General features: G+C 31.0%; 1 protein-coding gene across 2 annotated transcripts in view; it reads left to right on the forward strand.

Annotated features, from left to right (window-relative positions):
* Nucleotides 1-424: 424 nt before the first annotated feature.
* The window catches only part of LOC126890402 (WD repeat, SAM and U-box domain-containing protein 1-like), a 205,759-nt gene continuing 179,079 nt past the window's right edge, over nt 425-27,104 (forward strand). The window contains exon 1 of one of the 2 annotated variants that reach the window (XM_050659298.1): nt 425-615. In XM_050659298.1, coding sequence (XP_050515255.1) covers nt 496-615 — 120 coding nt within the window. In that variant the 5' untranslated portion in view covers nt 425-495. Of the gene's footprint in view, nt 616-10,517; nt 10,610-27,104 lie in introns of those variants that run through there. The other variant, XM_050659299.1, reaches the window with a different exon arrangement.

Raw genomic sequence — 27,104 nt, forward strand, 5'->3', positions numbered from 1 at the left:
CACACACATTCAATTCTTATTACTTAGTGTTAATAACGAGAACAGTATCAAATATCACGTCGCGTAGACATCTGTGTTGATTTGAAATAATAAATATATTATACACATTTATATTGCAAAATATTTGAATTTTTTTTTATTTACTGTCCGCATTTACCTTCATTTACTGTCCGCGTCCGTTGTTGAGAGTGTCCATCTAAGGGAGTTAAAGGGTGCAGGTTCATATATCGCCGAATGATTTTTGTTTTAAAAATCGTCCTTATAAAGGAGGTGTCCGGCGAACAGAGGTGTCCATTAATAGAGAGTTTAGAGAGTTTACTGTACCATCTACATATTATATTCTGCTTTCAACAATATTTTCTTTATTTATATCAATTCTAGAATTTTTATATATTTTACATTAAAACCTGTGTTTCAGGATCAACTAAAACTTTCACTTCACCTAACGTAATACAACAAATAAAAGCAATTTTACTTCAACCGTTGTGAAGATGGATGCTGAGTCTCTCAAGTTTTAAAGGTTCGGGGTTCTGTCTTCATATCAAAGCTGTAAAGGCCATCATGAAAGCTGCCATGATCCTCGAGAGTCATCAGAAATCCACAGAGACTGATCCGGTAAGAATGTAGGTAGTGGTACAAGTATTCCCTCCCCCCTCCTGCAGTAGAGTAAAATCGGATTGTCCAGGCTGAGGGTTTATCTATTCGAGTATTACTAGCCTCGCAACCCCTCTTGCTGGATGGCGACGAGGTTTTGCTTCTTGAATAGGGAACTTGCATAAAATTTTAAATCCGAAAAAATGCTATAAATCACAACAGCCATAAACATAATTCATATAACATATCAAAGACTAAAAAGTTGTTTTATCTTTCGTTTAGCCCCTAAAGATGATTAAAATCAAGAGAAAATTCAAATTATAGCAGTCTGTCCTAGACGTGCCCTCACTGGTCGTGACGTCATATCATTATAATGTTTGAAGTCCGCGCCATTAATCCATTATGCTTAGTGTGACCAACTCCAATTTACTCAAATTCGGGACAAGGCTGAAAAAACTACCTAAAATCTGGGACTTTTCAATGAAAATCGGGCCATTTTTTTTTTAATATAAAACTTGATTATCGTCATCTTATTGATTATTTAACATTTTTATGTTGACAAAAATTTTTTTGATGGAATGGGTTGTAATGATTATTTCATTCATAGGAGATTCTGACCAATAGAAAGCTACAGAAATAAAAAATAAACTGATGATTTTTTATTATTTCATTCATAGGAGATTCTGACCAATAGAAAGCTACAGAAATCTGGAATTAAATCGATAATTTTTAATAATTGCCCGTCGTTAAATATATTACGTCAGATGCTCTTCGTTGCTGCGAAAAAATACATTCAGTGACATTAATGAAAATTAATGTTTTAAAAATTATAAAAGTGATGACTTTCAATCGTCAAATATTTATAAAAACTTTTTGTTTAATTGTACTAATTTGTACTTACATAAATAAATTACAATAAAATTTTGGTTTTGAACAGTTTTATTCATGAAATAATCGCAACAAATTGCACTCGATCTCTGAAATTAATATAGAATTTTGGCTCTCGTGACACTTTGACATAATTTCACTCGCCTTCGGCTCGTGAAATTAAAACTGTCAAAGTGTCACTCGGGAAATATTCAATAATTTCAGAGCTCTTGTGCAATTACTACTGATAATGTCCCGTCGTCAAGTATATTACGTCAGATACCCTTCGTTGCTACGAAAAAATACATTCAGTGACATTAATGACAATTAATGTTTTAAAAATTATAAAAGTGATGACTTTCAACCGTCAAATATTTATAACAACTGTGTGTTTAATTGTACTAATTTGTACTTACATAAATAAATTACAATAAAATTTTGGTTTTGAACAGTTTTATTCATGAAATAATCGCAACAAATTGCACTCGATCTCTAAAATTAATATAGAATTTTGGCCCTCGTGACACTTTCGACATAATTTCACTCCCCTTCGGGTCGTGAAATTAAAACTGTCGAAGTGTCACTCGGAAAAAATTTAATATTTTTAGAGCTCTTGTGAAATTACTACTGATAATTACATTTTTGTTACTTTTTGACGTTTCGACTTTCAATCCGGAAATCGTTCTCCGGAAAACGAAAAATTAGAAAATCAACTAATGTTGGATTTCCATGTAAATTGAACCTTGGGTTAAAATATAATTATCATTATTTGATATTTATGTTTTTAAATCTTCTTTTCAGAAGACGATAATTAAAATACAGAAACCGGAAAAAGTCCAGATTTTGAGTTTTCGTAGAACTGATATAAAATGCATACGTTTTGGATGTGGTTTTAGTATAACAGTCTAGAAATTGTAGACTTTTTTCGTCCCACCAATTCAATTATGTGAATTCTTAAAAGAATAATCTATTAAAAATTTCAAAATGGAATTTTACCAAAATGTTGAAAATTCGGATGGCCCGGAAGCCTTGTCCGGGACGCCGGGACACGACTTCGTAATTCGGGCCATGTCCCGGAATTTTCGGGCTAGTTGGTCACACTAATTATGCTTGATATTCGTTTACTTGTTCTAATCCATTTTATGGCGTATCTCAGTTTTATAAATCAGTTGTTGTGAACTATATATTTAATAATATTTGAGTGTTTTGTTAAGAAAATTTTTTTAAATGACCGAAGAAGGTTTTCCTAAAGAGTAGTATGAGTTCAAAATACGCTTCATTTGCCTATAAAATATTGTTTTGTTTGTTTCTTATTGAAAAATTGATTGATTGAGACAAAAAAAATTAACAGAAAACAGATATTAAATCATCATCATCAATCTCTTTGCCATATCCCTATGCGGGGTCGGCTTCCCTAATTGCATTTTTTTACACAATTATTTCTTGGGTCATATCAATGTTAATCCCATTTGCCAACATGTCCTCCCTTGTCGTCTCCCCCCAGGTTTTCTTTGGTCTTCCTCTTCTACCCCTTCCAGGAATCTGCATTTCAGCTATTCTTCGTATTGGGTGATTAACGCCTTGACGTTGAACACAACCAAACCATCTTAACCTATGCTCTCTCATTTTGGCATCAATTGGTGCCACACCTAGACATCCCCTAATATATTTACTCATTTCTAATTTTATCTTTTTTTGTCACTCCACTCATCAATCTAAGCATTCTCATTTCCGCCACATACATTCGCCGTTCCTCTTTCTTTTTGACCCTCAACATTCAGTTCTGTACATCATGGCCGGTCTTATGGCTCTTTTATAGAATTTTCCCTTCAGCTTAATTGGAATTTTTCTGTCACACAACACACCACTCGCTTCCTTCCACTTTATCCATCCAGCCCTAATTCTACTGCATGCATAGCCATCTATTTCTCCATTACTCTGTAATACCGATCCTAGGTACTTAAAACTCTTGCTTTTACAATCATTTCACCATCCAAAGATACCATTTTATTTGTAGTAAATCCATCTTTAAATGAACATTCCAAATACTCTGTTTTTGTCCTAATATGTTTTAAACATTTTCCTCCAGAGATTGTCTCCACTGTTCAAGTTTTTGTTCTAAGTCTCTTTCACTATTTCCTATTAACACTACATCATCAGCATATATTAAGCACCATGGAATGTTACCCTGTAGTTTCGCTGTTATCTGGTCCAAAACTAATGAGAATAAATAAGGACTAAGCAGGCACCGAGCCTTGGTGCAATCCTACTTTCATATGAAATTTATCAGTCTCTCCCACACCTGTCCTAACACTAGTCGTTACTCTCTCATACATGTCTCTCACAATATTTACATATTCACCAGGGACTCCTTCCTTATTAAGTGCCACCACAGAATCTCTCAAGGAACTCTATCATATGCTTTCTCAAGATCAATGAATACCAACTGAGTGTTGGTTTCTTTATTCCTGTATTTTTCCATCATTTGCCTTATAACGAAAATTGCATCTGTTGTTGATTTGCCCTGCATAAAGCCAAATTGATTATCGGATATTTCGGTTTCTTCACGTATCCGTCTATCAATCTCCCATGTTTTCATGGAGTGGTTAAGTAGTTTTATAGCCCTGTAGTTTATACATTGTTGTATTTCTACCTTGTTTTTGTAATTAGGTACTAATATACTGCTTCTCCATTTGTCTGGCATTTGTCCAACTTCCATAATTCTATTAAATAGATCTGCTAGCCAACTTGTTCCTGTCTCTCCCAATGCTCTCCATACTTCCCCGGGAATATCATCTGGCCCGACTCCTTTTCTTTTCTTTATTTTTTGAAGCACTTGAGTCACTTCCTCGTTTGTAATTTTGGTGACTCTTGCTGTTACTGTCTCATTAACTCCACAGGCTGTCTGTTAAATTATTTATTTAACAAACTGTCAAAGTACTTTTTCCATCTCTTTTTGGAACCCTTTTTGTGAAATAGTATTTTATTATTTTCATCTCGGACATATCTAATCTGATGAAAACCTTTTACTTTCTTTGCTCTGTTTGGCTATTTTATAAATCTTTGTTTCGCCTTCCTTGGTATCAAGTAGATCGTATAGGTATCGCTTCTGCATTGATTTTTGCTACTGCTACTTTCGCTTCTTTTTGGCGACCATACAGTTTTGAAGATCTATGTCCGATCTGGTTTCTTGCCACTTTTTATATAATTCTCCCTTCTGGTTTATTTTTCCTTGTACTTCGTTTGACCACCACCAAGTCTCTTCCAATCCTCAAACTTTTTTCCTGACGTTTTCCCAAGTATTTGAATAGCCGTCTCTCTAATAATACTGGTCATTTTTCTCCAAATTGTGTTAGGGCTTCCTTTCATGTTCCAACATATTTTTTCTACTATACTTTCCCCGAATAGACCTTCTTTCTCATCTTTTAGCATCCACCACTTGATTTTTTGTGGTCCTCTCCGATATTTTTGTTTAGTTTCGCTTTTGTTACTTCGATGTCCAGAACAAGCAGCTGATGTTGTTGGCTGACTATCTCGCTAACTATTACCTTGCAGTCTTTACATTCACGTATGTCTTCTTCCATATTATGAAATAGTCTATTTGGGAGTGATGTTGTACACTTTTGTACGTAATAAGTTGAGTTTCTCTCTTTTTAAAGAATTTGTTAACAATCGCCATATCTAATGCTGTTGCTAATTAAAGCATATCATCCCCAGTTTCATTTCTATTTCCCAAGCCTAATCCCCCATGTATTGCTTAATATCTTGTCTTGGCTTGGCCCACATGTGCATTGAAAACACCTCCTATTACAACTTTCTCCTCTGATGGAATATCACTCCGTACGTCTCCTAATTGGTCATAGAAATCTCTTCTTTCATTCTCACCCAGACCTGTTTTAGGAGCATACACACACAACAATCAATACCTTTTTATCAATTACAAATTTCACTGATATCATTCTCTCACACATTCTTACAACTTCTACTACGTTATCTTTCATTTCATTATCAGTAATTATACCAACTCCTCTTCTAGTGTTACTTCTCCCTACATACCACAATTTGCATCCTTCACCTAGTTATTTCGCCCTTCGTCGTTTCCACCTAGTTTCTTGAATGCAAGCAATTTTAACTCTCCTTCGTTTGAGCGCATCCACTAACTCCAGACCACTAACCTGTAAGACTACAGAGATTCCACGACCCTATCATGACTTTCCTAACCTGTAATGGTGTTCCCCCTGAGATAAGTTCTCACTCGGAAATCCGAACGGAGGCTCATTTTATTTCCGGTATATTTTACCTCAGTAGATGCCATCATTTGCGTAAAGTTTTTATTGCATTGGAAAAGGTTTTTTTATTATTATGGCATGGCCTTAACTACTTTTTTGGATATTTAATGCCTGATTGCCTTTTCTATCAGCATCATACCCTGCACGTTTAATCAATACACCACCAATGCAACCAAAGTGTAGTATTACCCCACACCCGCTTGTACTTTTCTGTATAAGTCAGGATTTACCCGCATTTTGCGGGGAAAATTTTTGTCGATTTAAATCGGGAAAAGCACGTCTCTATTAAGAATTTAATTACGGTGAATTTTTATTTATGTGTTTTTGGTATAAAGTTAAAATATTTGGAGTTATAGAGCAAAAATTGAAAAAAACACGATTTTCGGGCGCCATTTTGTTTATAAAAAAAGTAACACACTATCTGCGGACTTTGCATACCTATATTATTAATATATAGGGTGAGGCAGATAAAGGGCGTATTAGAAATATCTCGAGAACTAAAGACAATTGAATTATGAAAATTGGAATAAGGGGGTTTTGAAGACTGATCTATTTAATGAAAATATTTTCATCTATTTGGTACTTCCGGTTGTACCGGAAGTTGCTTATAACTTCGTTTTTTTTAATGGGACACCCTGTATATTTTTACATTTTTGGATTCTCCTCGATTTCTTGTTTCATAAAATATAAGGTTTTGTAATAATATACAGGGTAGGTTAAAAGATAATTACGTTTTCTTATTAATTTCGTAGCAATATTCACACCCTGTTGAATTGTAGTAGTTTGACAATTAAAACTCTACTTACGTTCAAATGATTTTTAATATAGTCTACTATTGTTAAGAATCATTAGTATAGCTAAATTTTTAATTTTAGTATACAGGGTGGGTCGAAACTCGGAATGAGTATTTTCTGACTTTTCTTAAATGGAACACCCTATATTTTAGTATGGTAATAAAATGATATTTCATGGTACTTTTTACTTATTAAGCATTCCCTATACCTAATTGCTTTAGTTTGTGCTTAATTGTTAATCGCACCAACAATCTTAACTTCGATGGTATTTTGATACCTCAACCACTATTGGCAATTTTAAGTATCAGTATAGATTAATATGTATTTATTTGCAAAAAATTATTTGTGACTGAATATTTTCACGGCCAACCTAATACAATTTCACCTATTTTGTGTTGCAATTAATGTTTGGCTTTAATCACCAATAACTCACAAATTACAGAAGTTAGGTATAGGGATTGCTTAAGAATTTAAAAAGTACCATAAAATAACGTTTCATTACAATACTAAAATACAGGGTGTTCCATTTAAGAAAACTCAGAAAATACTCATTCCGAGTTTCGACCAACCCTGTATACTAAAATGAAAAGTTTAACTATACCAATAACTCTTAACAATAGTAGACTATATTAAAAATCATTTGAACATTAATAGAGTTTATTATACTAATCTAATACAATCCTACAGGGTGTTAGTATTGCTACGAAATTAATAAGAAAACGTAATTATCTTTTAACCTACCCTGTATAATATTACAAAACCTTACATTTTAAGAAAGAAGATGTCGAGGAGAATCAAAAAATTTAAAAATATACAGGGTGTCCCATTTAAAAAAACGAAGTTAGAATCAACTTCCGGTATAATCGGAAGTAGCAAAGAGAAGAAAATATTTTCATTAAATAGTTCATACCTCAAAACCCCTGTATTCCAATTTTCAAGATTCTCTTAGCTTTAGTACTCGAGATATTTCTAATAGGCCCTTTATCTGCCTCACCCTGTATATAATCATAAGATTTGATTCCAGCAATAAAATTGCTGGTAAATAACTTTTCCCAAAAATGGCCTATTCTCCGATAATCTGCCCAGACTATAATATAGGAGGGCGGAGAAAGATGACACGTTTATCATATTCCACGATTAAAGATTCCCCTGTTCCAGTGTATCCATACATCAAAGTTTGTCTGACTAGACACCGTTAAGCTATTAACAAGTTTTCAGCTTGCTATTAATAATAATTATTAATATTAGATTATAATCTCTTATTTGTTACTCGGGCTCCAGAACTATGTGCTTTTTGTGCATTTTAGACTTATTTTCTTTGTTCTCTGTTTTCCGGTATTCCCTTTTTATACTTTTAAATACCTAATAGGGGAGTGCATTTAGATTTTCACTTCGAAAAAAATCAAACAAGATAAAACTTTTTGTAATTTTATTAAGAAATGTTTAGTAAACAACATATCAAAAAGTTCTACTCGAGAAGTGGGTGCTTCATTTTTTATTAAACAAATGAACAGCGAAATTAGATGTTTTTTTAAATAACTACAAAAATATAATCTTTAGAAAAAAACTGACTTGACCACTGAAAAATTCAGAAAATTTTACAAAAAAAACCTTATATACAGATTTTTCTAAAATTAAATCTCTAGCTTCTGTAATTTTTTATTTATAACGCTAAAGTCACCCTTCTCACACACATTGGCGCAGTGTAAATTAGCGTTGGAAGAATTGCACGGTTGAGTTTTTTTAACGTAATTCTTTAACTAATGGATCAAAGGAAATTTTACAAATTGGACATGAAAGAAGATGAAAAAGCTATCTTATGGTTGTAATATAAAGAAATAAAATCTATGGACATAAGTACGGTGTGGGCGCCTTACATGAATTTTGTTTAAAAATGATTTAAAAATGTGTAACTAATACAATTTTACTTATAAAACTCTCAAATTTGCACAACTTACCTCTCAATAATCTTACTAAACGATGTTTTATTCAAAAAAAATCTCAAAAATATAATTCAAATAATACGATGTCTCAAAAAATGTAATTTTTGAAAACTTCGTAGTTTTACAGAATTCCCACCACTTTAAGACGGTATTACTCAAGTTTGAATAAATTTAATAAAATTTTTTTGCTATTTTTTTAAAGCTTGAGATGTAATCTTTAAAAATCACTGAATTATTTTAGTTTAAAAATGAAATAAACAATTTCTTTTTGAGAAAACTAAGAAAGATAACAAAAATGTAATACAAAAACCGAAAATTACCAGCTGAAAAAATGTATATACAGAGTGATCAAAACTTTTTTCTGTAAAACTTACCTAAAATACATTTAATAATAAGCTTCAACAATAATAAATATTCAACAAAAAAATTTTTCTTTAGCTCTTATACAGTATGTCTGCGTAACTTGGAACCTATTGATAACTTTTTTAATATCAGTTTTACGAAAAAAAGTTATTCTTTATAAAATACTCTGCTTCGTATATAACATAAGATGCAACCATCAAATATCAAATTTTGTTAATTTTGTACGAGGTATGTCAAAAAATATGAATTTCACTCAAGAGTAAAGTACCTTTATATTTCACAATATCGAAAAATTTTATAAAGAAAAGTTGTTTGGAATTAAAAACTATGTTCCAATATGTAATTATATCGTTCTAATCGAAAATTTGTTTTTTTTAATACATATTCTTTCTAATACATTTTAATTTTTAATATTATTATGAAAATTATTTGTTTATCTTTTTTTTTAAGAATGAAATTCCACATTTGTTTGATTTGACTCTACTTGTTTTTCATTTAAATATCCGCTATTTTGGATACGCCATTTTGAAATTTAAATTTTTAATCTTTAATTCAGATTCAACAACCTTTTAAAAATAAAGACAATAAATGTTTTAGAAAAATGTTCTTTTTTATGTTCTTTTTAGAAAATCCGCATTTTTGATCCGCCATTTTATAGTTTATAATGTTAACATTTAAGTTAGGTTTATCAAAGCTCTCAAAAATAAATATATGTAGAAATAAATACATTTTGTAAAGAAATTATGATTTTACAACTATTTTTTCAGTTATCCGCCATTTTTACCTGCCATTTTATAATTTAAATTATCAAAATTTGATTCAGGTTCAGAAATCTCTCAAAAATATCCACATATATGTAAACAAACACGTTTTATAAAAAAAATTCGGATTTTACAACTACTTTTTAAGGATTTTTAGGAAAAAATCCGCCATTTTTAATCCGCCATTTTGAATTTGCAAATTGTATTGTCAGATTCGGGTTCAGCATAATCAAAACTAAAATAAAAACATTTTTTATCAAAATAAAATATTGAATTCACCCATATTCTTAACATTATTTATACAAAATAATTGTTATTGTTTAAACAATTAATAAACAATTAGCGGCGAAATTTGTGAGTAGAACTTTTTACTTTAACATATTTATAAACTAACAAAAAAAGTTTAAGAAAAATATAACCTTGTTTGATTTTTTCCGAAACATTGTATCTTTTCATTCTAATTGCATTCCCCTATAACGGTGGATACAGTTTCAAAGTTATGGTTCTGTGTTATTACATATTTCTGAGTTGTTGTGTCATTTTTGCCTATATCCACTTATACAAAGATATTAACTATTCATAATTCTTATTTTCTCCTGCAAAAATGGAGACTACACGTTTCTATTGTATTTTAAAATCTAATACATTATAAATTTATTCACAATAAAATCGATTGTTAAAAGAAACTTATAAGTATGAATTTTATACGTAATTCACCATTCTCATATCTAATAATCAGCGGATATAACTTTGAAATAATTATTATTAACTCTTTTTCATACTCGTGTTACCCCCAGCTTATATTATCCACGTCATTTATTACGGAAAAATCAATATTAAAGAAAAAATCAATATCAAAGCGAAATTACGCTCCGAGAAAAATATTATGTTTATTCTGTTGTTATCGGTCAAACAGAGCGTACGAATTGTGGTTATAGAAAATTAGAATATTTTCTCGTCACGAGAAAGTCTTTTAAAAATTATAATAGTTAACAAAGGTTAGTAAGTTTTTTGATAGATTATATTAAGTATACAGTTCTTTATTTTATTTGGCCAAAAGTAGATGAGTATTTATTTTGCTATGACCCGATAGTGGTTTTGCAAACAAAAGTTAAGTATATATTTTTAAAATAATATTTTAATAATATACACTCACCGGCACAAAATTCCGCCACCCAAAATTTGATTAAGTTTGACAATCTATAACTTTATTATTTATACTCCTATTTTCAAGATTCTTACATAAACTTGTAGGTACACTTCGCGTCATATAAAACTGGTACACTTTTTTTCCCAATGTAAACCTGTGTTCAGACTGACAATTATTTTTCGTGAATCACTTCGTTGTTGCCATCACAGACAACGGAATTGCACTAAATCTAAATACAAAAAAAATAACGTTTAAAATGTATATTTCGAATTGTAATACATATAAATATTTAAATTCCACACTTGTTCACTGTTAAAGTTATTCATTTTGTATTAATTTCAAACTAAATTTTTAATTTTTCCCGTGTGTTTTATTTATTCTACACAACTTAATGCAGTTTTGTCCTACAATTTACGAGAAACCAATCACACCTCTCGATTTGACATTAAACATAATAATTTAAAGTCATGTCAAGATTTACTATTATCTATCATTATTTTTGAATTGAAATATTTTCATAAATTATAATAAAACACGAATCAATGTATGAATACTTAATTGAGATGACGGAAAATTACAATTATTGTTTTAGTTTTTAGTATATTAAAAAATGCGGTCTGTCGCACAGCCCCGATTTTACCTAGTTTGATATAATATTTTCGTTGAACTGGCAACGTTGTCCTAGAAATTAGAATGACACTGGTGACAAGATCAACTTACACAACTTGAAAAACACGATTTTCGGTTATAAGAGTTGTACCAGTTTTTTTTGACGCGAAGTGTACATGTAAATAAAAACACTGCTTTGAAGGTTTATTTAATTAAAAATATCAAACACACTAAAATTACCAAAACAAAACAAAATTAACAACAAAACAAAACAATTCAATAGCGGGTATGTCCACCTCTTGCAGTAACGCCTGCTTGTAATCTGTTTAGCATCGAATAAAGATGTGTTATCCTTGCCTGGGGAATAAACCGATATTCCTCTACCAGGGCCACAACTGTACCAAATTTTCTGGAGGCCTAGGATGACGTCGAATAGTTTTTTTAATTCATCCCATAAATGTTCAATAGGATTGAGATCTGGACTGCATGCGGGCCATTCTAATCCTATCAATCCAACCTCTATTTTATGAGTCAATCAGTGCTTTTATTTACAAAAGATGTTACAGCTCTTACAAGAAAATAGATATTCGGATAATTTAAAAATCAAAATTTTAGTGATGCCTACGGGATAATATGACAGCAAATCAGCTATTGCATTTTTTCACAGAATTTTTTAAATTTAGCAGATAATACAACGCTTCCTTTCACCCCTGTATAATGCCATGCAAGCAAATTTTTTTGTTACTGGAATAATAAAAAACAATATCAATACGTGTGCCTACAAACTGATGTAAGAATCTTGAAAATCGGAGCACAAAAATAAAGTTATAAATTGCCAAACTTAATCAAAAATTTTGGGTGGCGGAATTTTATGCCGGTGAGTGTATTATATTTTATTGCTTTTAATAAATTAACATTACTTAAGAATTGAATGTTTTGTAAATAACTTAATTTTTTACTATTTTCGTTAAGAATTACCCGTAATTTTAGTTTGAAATTAAGTTTATTTGCCGTTTCGATTTCCACTTCGGAAAACGTTCTCAAAATTTATTTTGGTTGTCAAAAATTAAAAATTGTAATTTCTTTGATGATTTAAATGTATTAAAATAATAGCACCTCTCAAACCTCAACTAGGTAGGCTATCTAGAGGTTCATCTGGCGTAAATTAAATCAAGAAGTGATAGACTTTTCAGTCCAGGACAAATAGACACAAAACGGTTCTACAATAGCTTAAAAAATATGAAAAATACTATACCCGGTGTAAATTTGAATAGATTGATGATAGAATCAGTAAGGTCGCGGAATAAAATTGGAACGAAATCTAAGTCTCCATATTCAAAAATAGCCAAAGATCAAGAAGGAAGAAGATAAACATAGGGGGTAGAAGATGAAGGAGACAAAATAAAAACAGGTCCAGTAGACCAAAAAAAAAAAAACGTTTGGATAACAATTTCCGAAGTAATAATCGAAACTTGAAATAAACTTAATTCCAAATTAAAATTGTGGTTTATTCCCAAGTAAAATAGCAATTACATAAGGCCCCGCAAGAAAATAACGTCAGAACAATTTAATTTTTTTAATATATTATAGGATAAATGATATAAAAATAATTTTAAAACAATCTCCTGAATATTTTTAAATTTTTAACTAAATAGGAAGTCTCAAGTTAATGTAAATCTCAAATTAACCTCAATATAAACAATATTGTTTATATAATAGTATTTGTGGAATTGGCAGTTATTTAATGGAAATTTATATTTAATATTAAAACTATAACTTTATTTTATACAAAAATATACACGCATCAACCAGTGAGGGTTGTTAGAAGGGGCATGCACAAACGGTAATATTAATATAATTACATAGAAATACTTTACAATTTGGTATATAATTTAGTTATTTTGAGATAATTTAATAAATATGTTAAATTTAAAGTTAGCACATTTTTTAAATTGTCAGCAAGGGCATACGGGATTCTTTCGTTCTGATATACTGAGCATTCGATAATTATATTTCACTGGTAATTGAATTTTGCACTTGGTACATATGTATAGGGACAACCTGCTTGTTGAAGGCATATTTGTGCGTAAATAAAGTATGTCCTAGATTATGTTCTATAGAGATTTTTCAAGTCAATATTTTTCCAGTTATTTGCGAGTGAATATTATGTTTATTTTTCAACAAAAAAACATGTTTTAAGATGGTTTTCCGCAAATAATTCAAGAAGTACGTATTTGATCAAAAAAATCTTAGTTTAGTAAAAATAAAGCTTATAAAAAAAGTGAAAAAAAAAGGTGTATGCATGATATCTATAGACCCACTAAAAGTAGAGTTGTAGCAATGAAAAGTAGGTTTCTATTCGTCAAATTTCAAATCAACTCCAAAAAATAAGGCACTTTTCGGGGAAAATACATCAATTTTTTAGTGTTTATAAAAAGCTTAATTTTTGTTTTTCTTTAGCATCCAAACTAAGCACGTAACGTTCAAAATAAAGTTGGTATCTTTTTTTGTTAAAACAAAATCGTGAAAATCACCCCTCCAATTAGCATCCCAAATGAAATTAATCGTAATCACCCCTCCAATTAGCATCCCAAATGAAATTAATCGTAACCACTTCACACGTTACTTTACTTATATAGTGTTTATGTATGTGATCTGTAAGTTTCATCGGTCGAAAATGCTCTGACTTAGTGAAAAGACTTTATAGAACAAAAGTTGCTTAGAATTATTAATCAGTTAATTTATTTCCGGACTTATTTTGAACGTATGTTTTTTCACCCCCTAAAAAGGGTGGTAATCAACCCAGGACAAAAGCACACATCGGCACACTGTCACCTTTTTCCTTGACATGTCTATATGTAGGCCAAATTTCATGTCAATCCAGTTCCTTTATAGTTCGGAGCAGAAACCGTGAGTAAATGGATTAATAAGGGCACACGCAATCCTTTCGTTCTGGTATACTGGACACTCGATAATAATTAAATATAATAATTATTATGTTTCACTCATAATAATTCAGTGTTGCACTTGGTACACATCGGAGCAGCCTACTTGTTGGAGATATATGCTCGTGCATAATTAACTTATGTCCTATTCGGAGTCAGTTGATAATATTCTGTTGGTTAACTGCTTTTTTTTTTTTTTATTTAAAGAGATAAAGTCGTATCCACCCAAAGGTTATTAGCGACATTGCTGTAACATTTGTAATAATATTAAATTTAACATTTATAACAATCAATCATTTTAACAATTAATTAGAATTTGAGAACAATTGAACATTTGTAACAATTAATTAAGTTAAATTTTATGTAACATATTTATACATTTTAAGTAACCCAATAAATTGTCCGGAACTAAATTTTTGTTGAGGAGTGCTTTCAGGTTATTTGGCAAATTGTAAAACTGTCTTTGATTTACATATTTAGGACAGTCTATCAAGAAGTGCTTTATACTGTCTACTGTATTGCATGTTTCGCATTTTGGAGGTTCACTATTTGAGAAGAGATAGGCGTGAGTATACCTACAGTGTCCAAGTCGTAAACGTGTAATAATAGTTTGGCATCTTCTGCTTCTGACAGTGGACTTCCATGAAAAAAATGTCACTTTTGATGGTTCTGAGTTTAGAACTAGAGTCATTCCACTCCCGATTCCACGCACTTAACACTTTATTTTTGAAATAAACTTTTAGATCGCCTGCGACACTCCGACACTCTGTTTCTGATGCGTCACTGTTGATAGCGTTACGCGCACTAGTATCTGCTTCTTCATTCCCTTCTATACCTATATGAGATGGTATCCACAGGAAGTGGATTCTTCTAAAATTGTCTTGAGCTTTCATTAATTCGGCCTTGATCATTTTCTCAATGGGGTGTTTAGGGTATACATTTTGCAGGGCTTTGACTGCGCTGAGAGAGTCAGAAAGGACTAGACAACAAGGGATGTTTTTGATATTTACTTGCTTGATGGCTTTGAACAAACCAAATAGTTCTGCAGTATAGATGCTGGAATTTAGAGGAATAAAAAGTGTCATTTGGGGTTACCACTGCTGCTCCAACGCCAAGTTCACCTTTGGATGCATCTGTATAAATTTTAATCCACTCATTGTATTGTTGATCTAGGATTGAATTTAGTTTGACTTTAAAAATAATAGGACTAGTTTCATGTTTATTATATATACTTAACGCTGTATTGATTTTGGGCTGTTCGATAGTCCAAGGTAGATAGTTATTTGTATTCGTTTGAAATACTGTTGGGAATTGAATGTTTAGTCTGGAACTATATAATCGGATTCTCTCGTAGTAAGGTTTGGGGGCACGGGGCTTATTATTGTAATAGTTGATATATTTGTTATTAAAAGTATTACAGAAGAGAGGTTTTTTTTATATCTGAGGCTATAGATGTAGCATGTGCTAGAGCTAAGTACATTCTTCGGTAGCTTAGAGGTGGTTCGCCGGCTTCGCTCAGTATGCTTTCGGAGGGAGTTGTCCGGAAGGCTCCAAGTACAATTCTAATACCAGCGTTGTGTATGCTGTCAAGTTTTTTAAGTAATGTTTTTGAAGCAGATGCATATGCAATTGATCCATAATCTAATTTAGATCTAATTAATGTTTTATATATTCTCAACAGAGTTTCCTGATCTGATCCCCAATTTCGGTTTGCCAAGGTTTTCATTAGATTCAGTCTTTTATGACATGTTAAAATTGTCTGTTTTATATGTTCCTGCCAAGTAAGTTGTTGATCAAACCACATACCTAAAAACTTTGCCGTTGGTTTAAATGGGAGCATAGTATTATATAATTTTAAGGTAGAGGACGTTGATGAAGCCTTTTTGGAGAAGAGTATTCCTGATGTTTTTGTTACTGAAAATTTGAATCCGGTCGTTAGAGACCATTGTTCAAATTGGTTTAGAAAATGCTGCAAAGCGTTTGTCATTGATGCGGTGTTATTTCCTTTGATATACACAACAAGGTCATCTGCAAAAAGTCGAGCCTTTAGAGGTTTAGTAAGGTTGTTAATAATATTATTTATTGCCACTAGGAATAATGTAGGGCTTAGGACTGATCCTTGGGGTGTTCCATTTTCTTCACTTTTCTCCTCTGAGTATGTATTATGTACTCTCACGCAAAAAGACCGGTTCTGTAAAAAGTTTTTAATAAATTTCAGGCAATTTCCACGAATATTCCATGAATGTAGTTCTTTCAGAATATTAAATTTCCAACAAGTACTAAATGCCTTTTTCAAGTCGAAAAATATTGCAATACAGTTTTGTTTGGTTGCTAGCGCTTCATGAATGTCAGATTCTAGATCAAGAATATTGTCAATGCCCGAGCGATTTTGTCTGAAACCGTTTTGTTCCGGAACTAAACGATTTGATAATTCTAATGTCCACGTTAATCTAAGATTTACCATTTTTTCCATCAATTTGCTCATAGAGCATGTTAAGCTGATTGGTCTGTATGAGTCAGGTTCTAGGATTGATTTTTGAGGTTTTAAAAAAGGTAATATAATAGCTTTAGACCAAATTGATGGAAATTTATTATTTTGCCAAATTAAGTTAAAAAGTTGCAGAATAAATAATTTTGCTGAGTAAGGAAGATGCTTTAAAAATATTGCCGGGATATCGTCTGGGCCCGGGCTAGTGTTTTTTAATTCGGATAAAGCATTTTCCAGTTCTTCAAAAGTGAAAGGTAGATCCAATGGATCATTTAAATTGTCATTTTCAAAAAGATCAGTATTTTCTGTTATTATTTTTCTTTCAAGGAATGTATTATTGTAGTTACTGTTTGAAGACATTTCTCTAAAAGATTTAGCTAAAGTGTTAGCTATCTCTTGAGGAGAAGTTGAAATCCTATTGTCAATTTTTAATTTTGAAATCATTGGCGTGTATTTCAAACCAGAAATTTTTCTTATTCTTTTCCATACTTCGCTGACAGGAGTTGAGGAATTTATTTCTGAAACCTATTTGGACCAGGAAGCCTTCTTAGCTTGTTTTATAATAAGTTGTGTCTTAGCTTTAAGTGATTTGAACATGATTTTATTTTCAGGTGTTTTATGTCTTTTATATTTATTAAATGCAGTTATACTTGCTCTAATAGCTGCTCCGCATTCTGAGTTCCACCAAGGTACAGGAATCTGATTATTCTTTGTCTTTTTTGATTTCCCAACGAATTGCTCAGCACTACTCATAAATATGCTATTCAAATTGTTTAAAGATTCATCAATGCTTTCAGCCATTTTACAGTTTGGCATTGAGTTGTCGATATAATTTTCAAATTTTAACCAATCGGCAGTTTCAGTTTTCCATCTGGGTATGAAAACGTCATGGGTCAGAGCCATAGAGTTTTTTATTACTATGGGATGATGGTCGCTCCCATAAGTGTATTGTAAAACTTCCCAAAATAATCGTGGTGTGAGTGCAGGGTCACAAAGACTTAGATCAATTGCTGAAGAATTTCCGGTATTAATGTTAAATCTGGTTGGAGATCGGTCATTAAGAAAATTCAATTGAAAATCTGTAATTATATTTTCGACAATTTTTCCTCTAGCATCTGAATAAAAGGAGCCCCAAATAATATTATGACTATTAAAATCGCCCACAATAATGCGAGAGGATGGTATTTGACTGAATAAATTCTTTAAATCGTTGTACGTTACTTGGCGACTGGAGGGTAAGTAAAGGTTGCAAATAAAATACCTGTTTGAAGATTGTATTTCCACGACTACAACTTCCAGATTTGTAGCCACTGGAAATTCTTTCGCTGATAGTGATTTTTTTACTAGTGTGGCTACACCACCTGAAGAAAAATTATTATTTGTTATCCTGTCTTTGCGAAAACAGTCATATTGGTTGGAGCTATATTTTTTTTTGGGATTCAGATTAGTTTCCTGTAGGCATATTATATCAGGAGATTGTTCACCAATTAGATGTTGGAGCATAGCAAGGCGATGGAAAAATCCATCAATGTTCCACTGAAGTAGAGACTTGAATTTTATTATTGGCTTAATTGAGATATGTCACTTTCCCAGTCCGATGTCTCACTGCCAAGATAACTATTGATTTTTTTCTTTATGGACGTGAATTTACGTTTTATGGATCTTTCCTTTAAATGGGGGTAAACTTGACTGAGCATATGGGACAAAGCTGATAGGTCTGTGGTATATTCTTGAATTGTGGTTATAGGATCTGTTGATCCCGTGATATTCATTAAGAGCATGTTAAGTTGTTCAAAGTTTAGAGGGAAAGGTAGAGGTTGATTTTCTATGAAGTTTTTAGCAGGGTCAAGTAAGAGAGAAAATGAGCATTCAGAAGTGCTTGCTGAACTAGTTTTAGCTTTTTTAGATTTTGCTTGGGCTTTAGGTGGTGGAAAAATGTTACATTTTTTTGAAGATGGATCTGCTTCAGGTGAAATAATTTCATTAAAGCTACGTTTTGGTTGATTGGTTGGTTGGTTGGTTGGTTGATTGGTTGGTTGGTTGGTTGGTTGATTGGTTGGTTGGTTGGTTGGTTGATTAATTATGTGACTGTCCTTATTTGATGCATCTACTTTGTTCGGTATCTCTGGGAAATTTGAAATAGACATTTGTTCACACTGAGAAGCGTTTGTATCATTGGGTGCTTGCAAAGATATATTTGTTGCGCTGAATACCGATGCTTCATTGTTTTGGTTGGGGTTTAGTTGAGGTTGAGCTAGTGGTTCGGAGCACTGTGATGCAATGTGACCTGGCTTCTTGCATCTGAAGCAAACTAAACTGTCTTGGAGAAAGGAACTATGCCGATTTTTTGTAACTCATTGATTAGCAAGTCGTGCGGTATTGAAGGACATACGCCGGAGAGCACAAGTCGTTCCGCTGGTGTAACTAACCTTCTTGCTCTGACAATTTCACCTTGTATTTCTATTTGACCATGATTATTCATAAAATCATCCACTATTTGTTTATTGGATAAATACATACATATGCGATTATTAGATAATCTAGAAGAGAAGATTATATTTTTCGGTTGAATTATATTTCCAAGTGGGAGAAGGTAGTCTTGAAGTTTGGTGTTTTCTAAGGCACTAAAGATAATTGCTTGGGACTTTAAAGGAAATTGCACTCTCGACGCTGCCAAAGAGTATGACTGTGGTGCGTTTATTTGACTTTGATGGTCTTATATTGAAGAACTGTTTTGTGATTCCATGTTAGAATTCATTTCGATACACGTTAAGTGAAAAGTAAGTCCGACCCTGTACACCTGCTAAAACAGGTGTATAGGTCTTTACTAAAAGCGGTTATTTTGCTGGTAAAACTGGATTTGTTTGTTGACAACAATAACAAATAATTGCAATTTGTTGACTTTAATGCTAATTTAACTGGATATTATGTAAAGAGTTTGTACACTTACAGTTTATTTCAATATATCACTGAGATTCACAATTTATAACTTATATTAAACTTTGTTAATATTAAAATTATTCGGAGCCCACATTGAAGACAACATTATAGTTATCGGTGCAGAACCGAACTCCTAACTGCTTTTTCTAGATTGTGTTTTTTACCTTCTTAATCAAAATAGCAAATCAATAACAAAGGGAAATTACGCTCGGAGAAAAATATGTTTATTCTATTGCTATCGGTCAGACAGAGCGTACTAGTTTTGCTACCGAAAATTAGAATTATTTTTTCGTAAGAAAAAGCTTTTAAAAGGGCACCGCACACATAATATGGAAAATATATAATGTCACTCAAATTAAATAAAACTTACATAAATATATTGGTCTTGAAATTACACTAATTTCATATCATTGCGCCAACTCTGTATTTTAAATAATAAGAGCGTAAATTAATAAAAATAAATCTAAAATCAAATGGGAATGTATGTGTGTCAAAGAGAAAAAAAAAAGATTTTGTAATTCGCTTACTCCATAAATCTCTCTGAGAGATTTAGGCAGAGGCTTACTCTTATCTTACCCTATTATTATTGATAATAAATTAGGTATAATTTGGTCAGTTGTATTGCCTCTAATCGACATAAGCTAATGGTGGGTAGGTTGTTTTCAATAGCCGCTAGAGCAATATTATTTACGAATGGCAATTTTATGAATTTCAAAAATGCGATTTCGATAAAGTTTAATTACAATTAACGCCCTAATTAAGCAAAATCCAAAGTTGGTGCGATGGTATGAAATGATTGAGATTTCCAGACCAATCAATTTTATTTTTCATAAGATTTGTGCGGTGTCCTATAATATAATGGTTAACAAAGGTTTGGGAGGTTTGATAAATATGTTAAGTAGATACTTTTTGGATAAAAGTAGATGGGTTTTTGTTTTTCTATGTCACGAGATTTATTTTTGATACAAAAGTTATGTTTATATTTTTAAAATATATATACATATTATATATATACATACATAAAATATACATTATATGTATTATTGCTTTAAATAAATTAAAATTATTTAATACATGATAGGTCTGTTAACAATTTATATTTTTAAATATACAGTAGGCAAAATGAGACAGATATATTAAAAACCTCCTGAGTATTTTTACCTTTTTAACTATAAAATAGGATATCTCAGGCTAATATGAATCTCAAATAAATCTCAATATAAACAAGTTATTTATAGTCTTCCTGCAACTGGTGGTTATTTAATCTCAATTTACTTATATTTAATATTAAAACCAAAACTTTTTAACACATTTACTCGCATCAAGCACTGTCACATGCACAGACAGTAAGATACATTTTGAAGTTGGGGGTTGCTGGAAGAAAACACTACCCCGAACAAACAAACTTAAACTTTTTACAGAAACTTTATTCTTATATAATTAAATGTACAATTACATTACGTTGACCTTGAGATAGGTCGGGGATAACCCATTTCTCGATAACTATATTCCCTGACTACGCGCTAGAGAGTGCAACGACAACGACGATATCTCAGGTACTCGACTTTCCTATTTATATCTGTCATAATTAAAAACAGTGCCAATATATATGACCATGTATGGTGAGGTACTATACGTATATTAAGAATGACGTGTGCTTTCTTTGCAGTCTTTCAAATGAGTTCAATTCTTTGAACTTTGCTAGTATCGTAATAATTTATACAACTTGTAATTATAATATTATGACCTTATTTTTATAACAAATAAATAAGGAAAATTCCGTGAGGGTTGTCGTGTACTATCACAACATATTCATCATCATCAAGGTCTGTCATTCCGACTGGAATATTTGCCGCTCTTGGTTTTCAGTTTCTGGTTTCCATCTGGTGATCTTCTTAACCAGTAGGTCGTCTTTCTTCTCTCTATGTGTCTCAGTCATCTCAGTCTCTGCGCTTTAATAAATTTAAGTATATCTTCTTCCTTCATTATGTTTCTTAATTCATGGTTTTTTATTCTTCTCATTTCTCCGTTCTCTATTCTTATCAGGTCCATAATCCATCTGAGGATTTTCCTTTCGAATATTCTTAATTTTTCTTTATCTTTTTCTGTAAGGCACATTGTATCAGCTGCGTATGTAACTACTGGTCTGATTAAAACTCTGTATATTTTCAGTTTTTTATTGATAAGTTATTATCCTTCATTAGCCTATGATATCTCTAGTATGTTTTGTTGCCTATCAGAATTCGCTCCGTAACTTCTTCACTTCCCTTATTTTTGACATTCACAATTATTACTCCCAAATAATTAAATTGTTGAACTTTTTCAACACACACAACTTTGGGTGTGTTGATGTGTGCTTTTGTTCTAGGGGTGAGTACCACCCCTTCTCGGGGGTGAAAAAACATACGTTCAAAATAAGTCCGAGAGTGGATAAACTGACTAATTTTAAGCAACGTTTTATAGAGTTTTTCACTAGTCAATACATAATATTATACTTTTCGAGTTATTTGAGAGTGATATGTTACACGGTTTTTCGCAAAAAACTTAAAAAGGAAGTATTTTATAGAAAAAAATATTGTTAATATGATCTGTAAGTTTCATCGGTTCAAAGTGCTTATTTTTAAAAGGGCAGTATTTGAAAGGGCTTGAACAAGTCACTAATCACGAGTGTATATGCAAATTTTGAACAGCCATATTTCAAGCAATTTTTGTCTTATAGAAAAACAAAATAATCCAAAATATTCAGAAAAGCAAAACCTACATTTCTACTTTTCGAGATTTTTTGTATCACTTGTAATTTTTAAATTATTTTTAAAAAAGAATTTTTTTTTTCAAATTTAAGAAGTTTTTTTTTTAGGTTTAATACCAATTTTTTAAAAAAATAATTACTTTGGACCGATGTAACTTACAGATCACATAAAAAATACATAAGTAAAGTAGTAACTTCATTTCGGATTATAATAAAGGGGTGATTTTCAGGATTTTTTTTAAGAAAAAATAAGATCAACTTTATTTTGAGCGTAACATACTTACTATTGATCTTAGAAATTTTTTGAAAACAAAAATAAAGCTTTTTTTACACACTTTAAACAAGTTATGATGAGTTTTCTCCGAAAGTGCTTATTTTTTTGGTTATTTCACGTTGAAATATTAGATTTGGAATTTGACGAAAAATTAGAACATGTTTTTATTGCCTACAAATCTGCTCCTACTGGGTCTACTGACTTCATACGTAGACCGGTGTTTTCTCTTTTTTATTGGCTGTATTTTTGCTAAGATCACTTTTTTCTATAAAATTTTTACTTTTTGAATAATTTGCGAAAAACCATAAAACCGTTTTTTTTTTTGTTGAAAAATGAATATATTCACTCACAAATAACTCTAAAAGTATTGACTTACTAAAAAAACTCTACAGGTTGCTTAGAATTAGTCAGTTTACACACTTCTGGACTTATTTTCAACATACATATATTTTCACCCCAGAAAAGGGGTGTTACAATCGGCACTTTATCAATTTTTGTCATTAACATGTTAGTTATGTGTAGTGTGTAGTGTATGCCAAATTTCATGTCAGTCCAAACGGTTCTTTAAAATCCAGAAGTTTTGCAATATTTCACCATGAATGAATGGACTGTGGGGTACACACAGAAAACCTTCAAATAAGTCGGTATATTCGTTTTTCTCAGATATTATAAATTAAAATACTATAGACGTGTTTATGTTTGTCCAAAAATATCAGTTCGCATATGTGCGCGATTTCAAACACATGCTTGATTTTATGGAAAAAGTAGAAACACTAAAAAAATATACGCAGTGTCGAATGATTTAAAGTACATATACAGTATGTCCCTGTAAGTTGTATCCATATGGAAAACTTTTTTATTATTAATTTTACGAAAAAAAGTTATTCTTCATAAAAAGCTCTGCATGGTCCAAAACCTAAGATTCAACCATCAGATATCAAATTTTATGAATATTATACCAGGTATGTCAAAAAGTTTGAATTTCACTCAAGAGTAAAGTAGCTTTATTTTTCACAATTTTGAAAATTGCTATTATGAGAAGTTGTTTGGAATTAAAAACTATATTCTAATATGCAATTACATCCTTCTAATTGAAAAAAAAATTTTTTTTGAAAAATTATGGATAACTAACATTATTTTCAGTAATTTTAATTCTAATAACTCTTTTATTATTAATTTTACGAAAAAAGTAATTCGTAATAAAAAGTTCTGCATGGTCTAAAATAGTCTAAAACCTAAAATACAACCATCTTATGTCAATTTTATACGAGGTGTGTCAAAAAAGATAAATTTAGATCAAAAGTAAAGTATGTACCTTTATAGTTCAAAATATTTCAATAAGAAGGATGTAATTACATACTGAAACATGGTTTTTAATTCTTAATAGCTTTTCATAATAACAATTTTTGATATTGTGAAAAATAAAGGTATTTTACTCTTGAGCCAAATTCATATTTTTTGACATACCTTGTATAAAATTGATAAAATTTGACATAAGATGGTTGTATTTTAGGTTTAAGACCATGCAGAACTTTTTATTAAGAATCACTTTTTTTCGTAAAATTAATAATAAAAGAGTTATCAGAATTGAAATAACTGAAAATAAAATTAGCTATCCATAATTTTTCAAAAAAAAATTTTTTCAATTAGAAGGGTGTAATTGCATATTAAAATATAGTTTTTAATTCCAAAAAACTTTTTATAATAACAATTTTCAATATTGTGAAAAATAAAGCTACTTTACTCTTGAGTAAAATTCAAATTTTTTGACATACCTCGTATAATATTCATAAAATTTTATATCCGATGGTTGAATCTTAGGTTTTGGACCATGCAGAGCTTTTTATGAAGAATGACTTTTTTTCGTAAAATTAATAATAAAAAAGTTTTCCATATGGATACAACTTACAGGGACATACTGTATATAACTATTACGAACTTTTTTCATTAATTTAGTTTTTAGAGTAAAACGTGTTAATAACCTGTGTATTTTTTGACAAATAATAATCCATAACAAAACCGTTTATTTCGTTAGAAAAATATTTTAAAAGTATATACAAAAATTATATAGATTATTATCAAAATAACTTGTTAAGTGTTTTTAGTTATACGTAAAATAAGTGTTTTTAGTTGTACGTACGTATTTAAAAGTGAACTTTTTGTTAGTCTGTATATAGTGCAGTCACTGAAGGTTTTAGCTAACCGATTTCGTTGAATCTTCATCGATTTTCATGAAATTTGGTGAGTAGTTAGAATATACATCAAGAAATCAAACTGACATGGTAACAACTTGCGCCTTTACCCTGGGGGTAACTGCCACCCCTTCTCGGAAGTGAAAATTATTTTATCAAAAATAACCCCATCAGTCGATAGAGGGATAAATTCTAAGCAAAGTTTGTTATATAATGTTATTGAAATCAATCCATATTTATTTAAAATATGTAATAAAAGAAGGGCCGGCGTAGCTAAGAGGTACCTAGTGTGCTTGGCTCGCGTGCCGGTGGTCCGGAGTTCAAATTAGGGATGGCGGTCTTTGACAAAACACCGGTTTTCGGTTATACTGGTTTTTTTTTGCTTACGGTTTAACCTGTCGGTTATAACCGGCCAAAAAAACTGGTTTTTGGAAAAACCGATTTTCGGTTTTTTTAATCCAATAGGTTACAAAGTTACATTTACAATGCACTTTAGTTTGCGATACTCCATTCGACTCGATATCAATATGATCAAAATTAGTACTATCGAAAGAACATCAATATCAATATAAATAAAACACAATTTTTAATAAAACCATTTTATTCTATTAATTAATATATTTATTTATTATTTCATTATTATTATTTATTGATTATTATTAAATATAATATAGCGTAAGATTAATATATACATTGGATCGAAATAAAATTTGATTTGTGTGAATCCCAAAGATTTGTGAATTTCAGTAGTCAGATGTAGAGAACAGTAAACCAAAATTATTATTATACTACTGCTCAACAGAGAACGCTGAAATAATTCAGGTTCTATCGTCATTAAATATATTATGAAAGTAGAATATAATATGCAATTATTGTATTTAATTAATGATGCAAATTTAATTTACCATTTAAAAATAATTCTCTAAAATACCCACCAATTTTCCTCTCCCCCCAAACCCAAAAAAATCGCCAACCATTTTAACTTATAAAAAATTTCCCAGACTCTTTGAAATGGGATTTAAAAGAAAATAATATCAACAAAAATATTTTACTTAAAAATAAATTGGATAATGTAATTTATCTTTTATTTTTACTACCATCAAAAAAAATTTATCATGTATTACTTTTAACACCTTTGTATATTTGTAGAATAGGTACATTTTAACTCATTTAATACTTCCTGTATGGGTGTATCGTTTTGAAAACGTAGGGAAATTCTTGGAGATTCGTATTCGTAATCAGTAATTCGATATTCATAGTCAGAGCATTATTTTTGGTAATCAGAAAAAGTCATTCACCCACTTTCAATGTCAAGAGTTAAGTGTGAAAAATAGATGATGTATAATGTATGCGTCTAATTCAACCAGATCACTTCTTATGTAAATATTATGATTACTTACAAATACCGTTTCAAAGAAATATTATTATAATAAAACTTATAAATTGTTTCTGGCCGATGTGAGATTGCACTTTCAGTTTGCTTCTGTATTTATAAAATAAAATAAAATTTGAATTATGGTTTTGTTTGGAATAATTACTTGAGAATAATAATTATGATTGGGATCCAAAACAATACCTAAACCTAATCCTAATCACCGGGAAAACCTAATAACCGGTTTTTACTTTAAAAAGAAAAAACCGGTTATAACTGGGACAAAAAAACAACCGGTAAAACCGGTTTTTTCGAAGTAAAAAAACCAGTTTTAGGTTTAAACCGGTAGGTTTTTCCCATCCCTAGTTCAAATCCTACCGCCGCGCGCCGGCAAGAACAACTAAACATTTTTAAAATGTTTATAGGCCTCAGGTCGACTCAGCCTGAATAAAATGAGTACATTGGGTAAAACCAGGGGTAATAATAGGCGGTTGAAGCGTAGCACCGGTCCTGTTACCTTCCTTGTATACCGTAGGCCCTAGATATAGCAGACTACCGTGCTATACTCCCAAAGCCACAGCGGTATAAAACCGGAGACTATTATTATTATTATTATCTAATAAAAGAACAAAGATTATAATTTTTCGTGAAAAAGTGCATGTTTTAAAGCGGTTTTTTATAAACAGGTAGTTCAAAACTTTATGTTTTTACCAAAAAGTTATCATTACCAATACTGAAGTATATCAGTCGAATAAATTTCTTACTTTAAAAACT

This window comes from Diabrotica virgifera, chromosome 8 (genome assembly GCF_917563875.1).
Source record: "Diabrotica virgifera virgifera chromosome 8, PGI_DIABVI_V3a".
NCBI lineage: Eukaryota > Metazoa > Arthropoda > Insecta > Coleoptera > Chrysomelidae > Diabrotica > Diabrotica virgifera.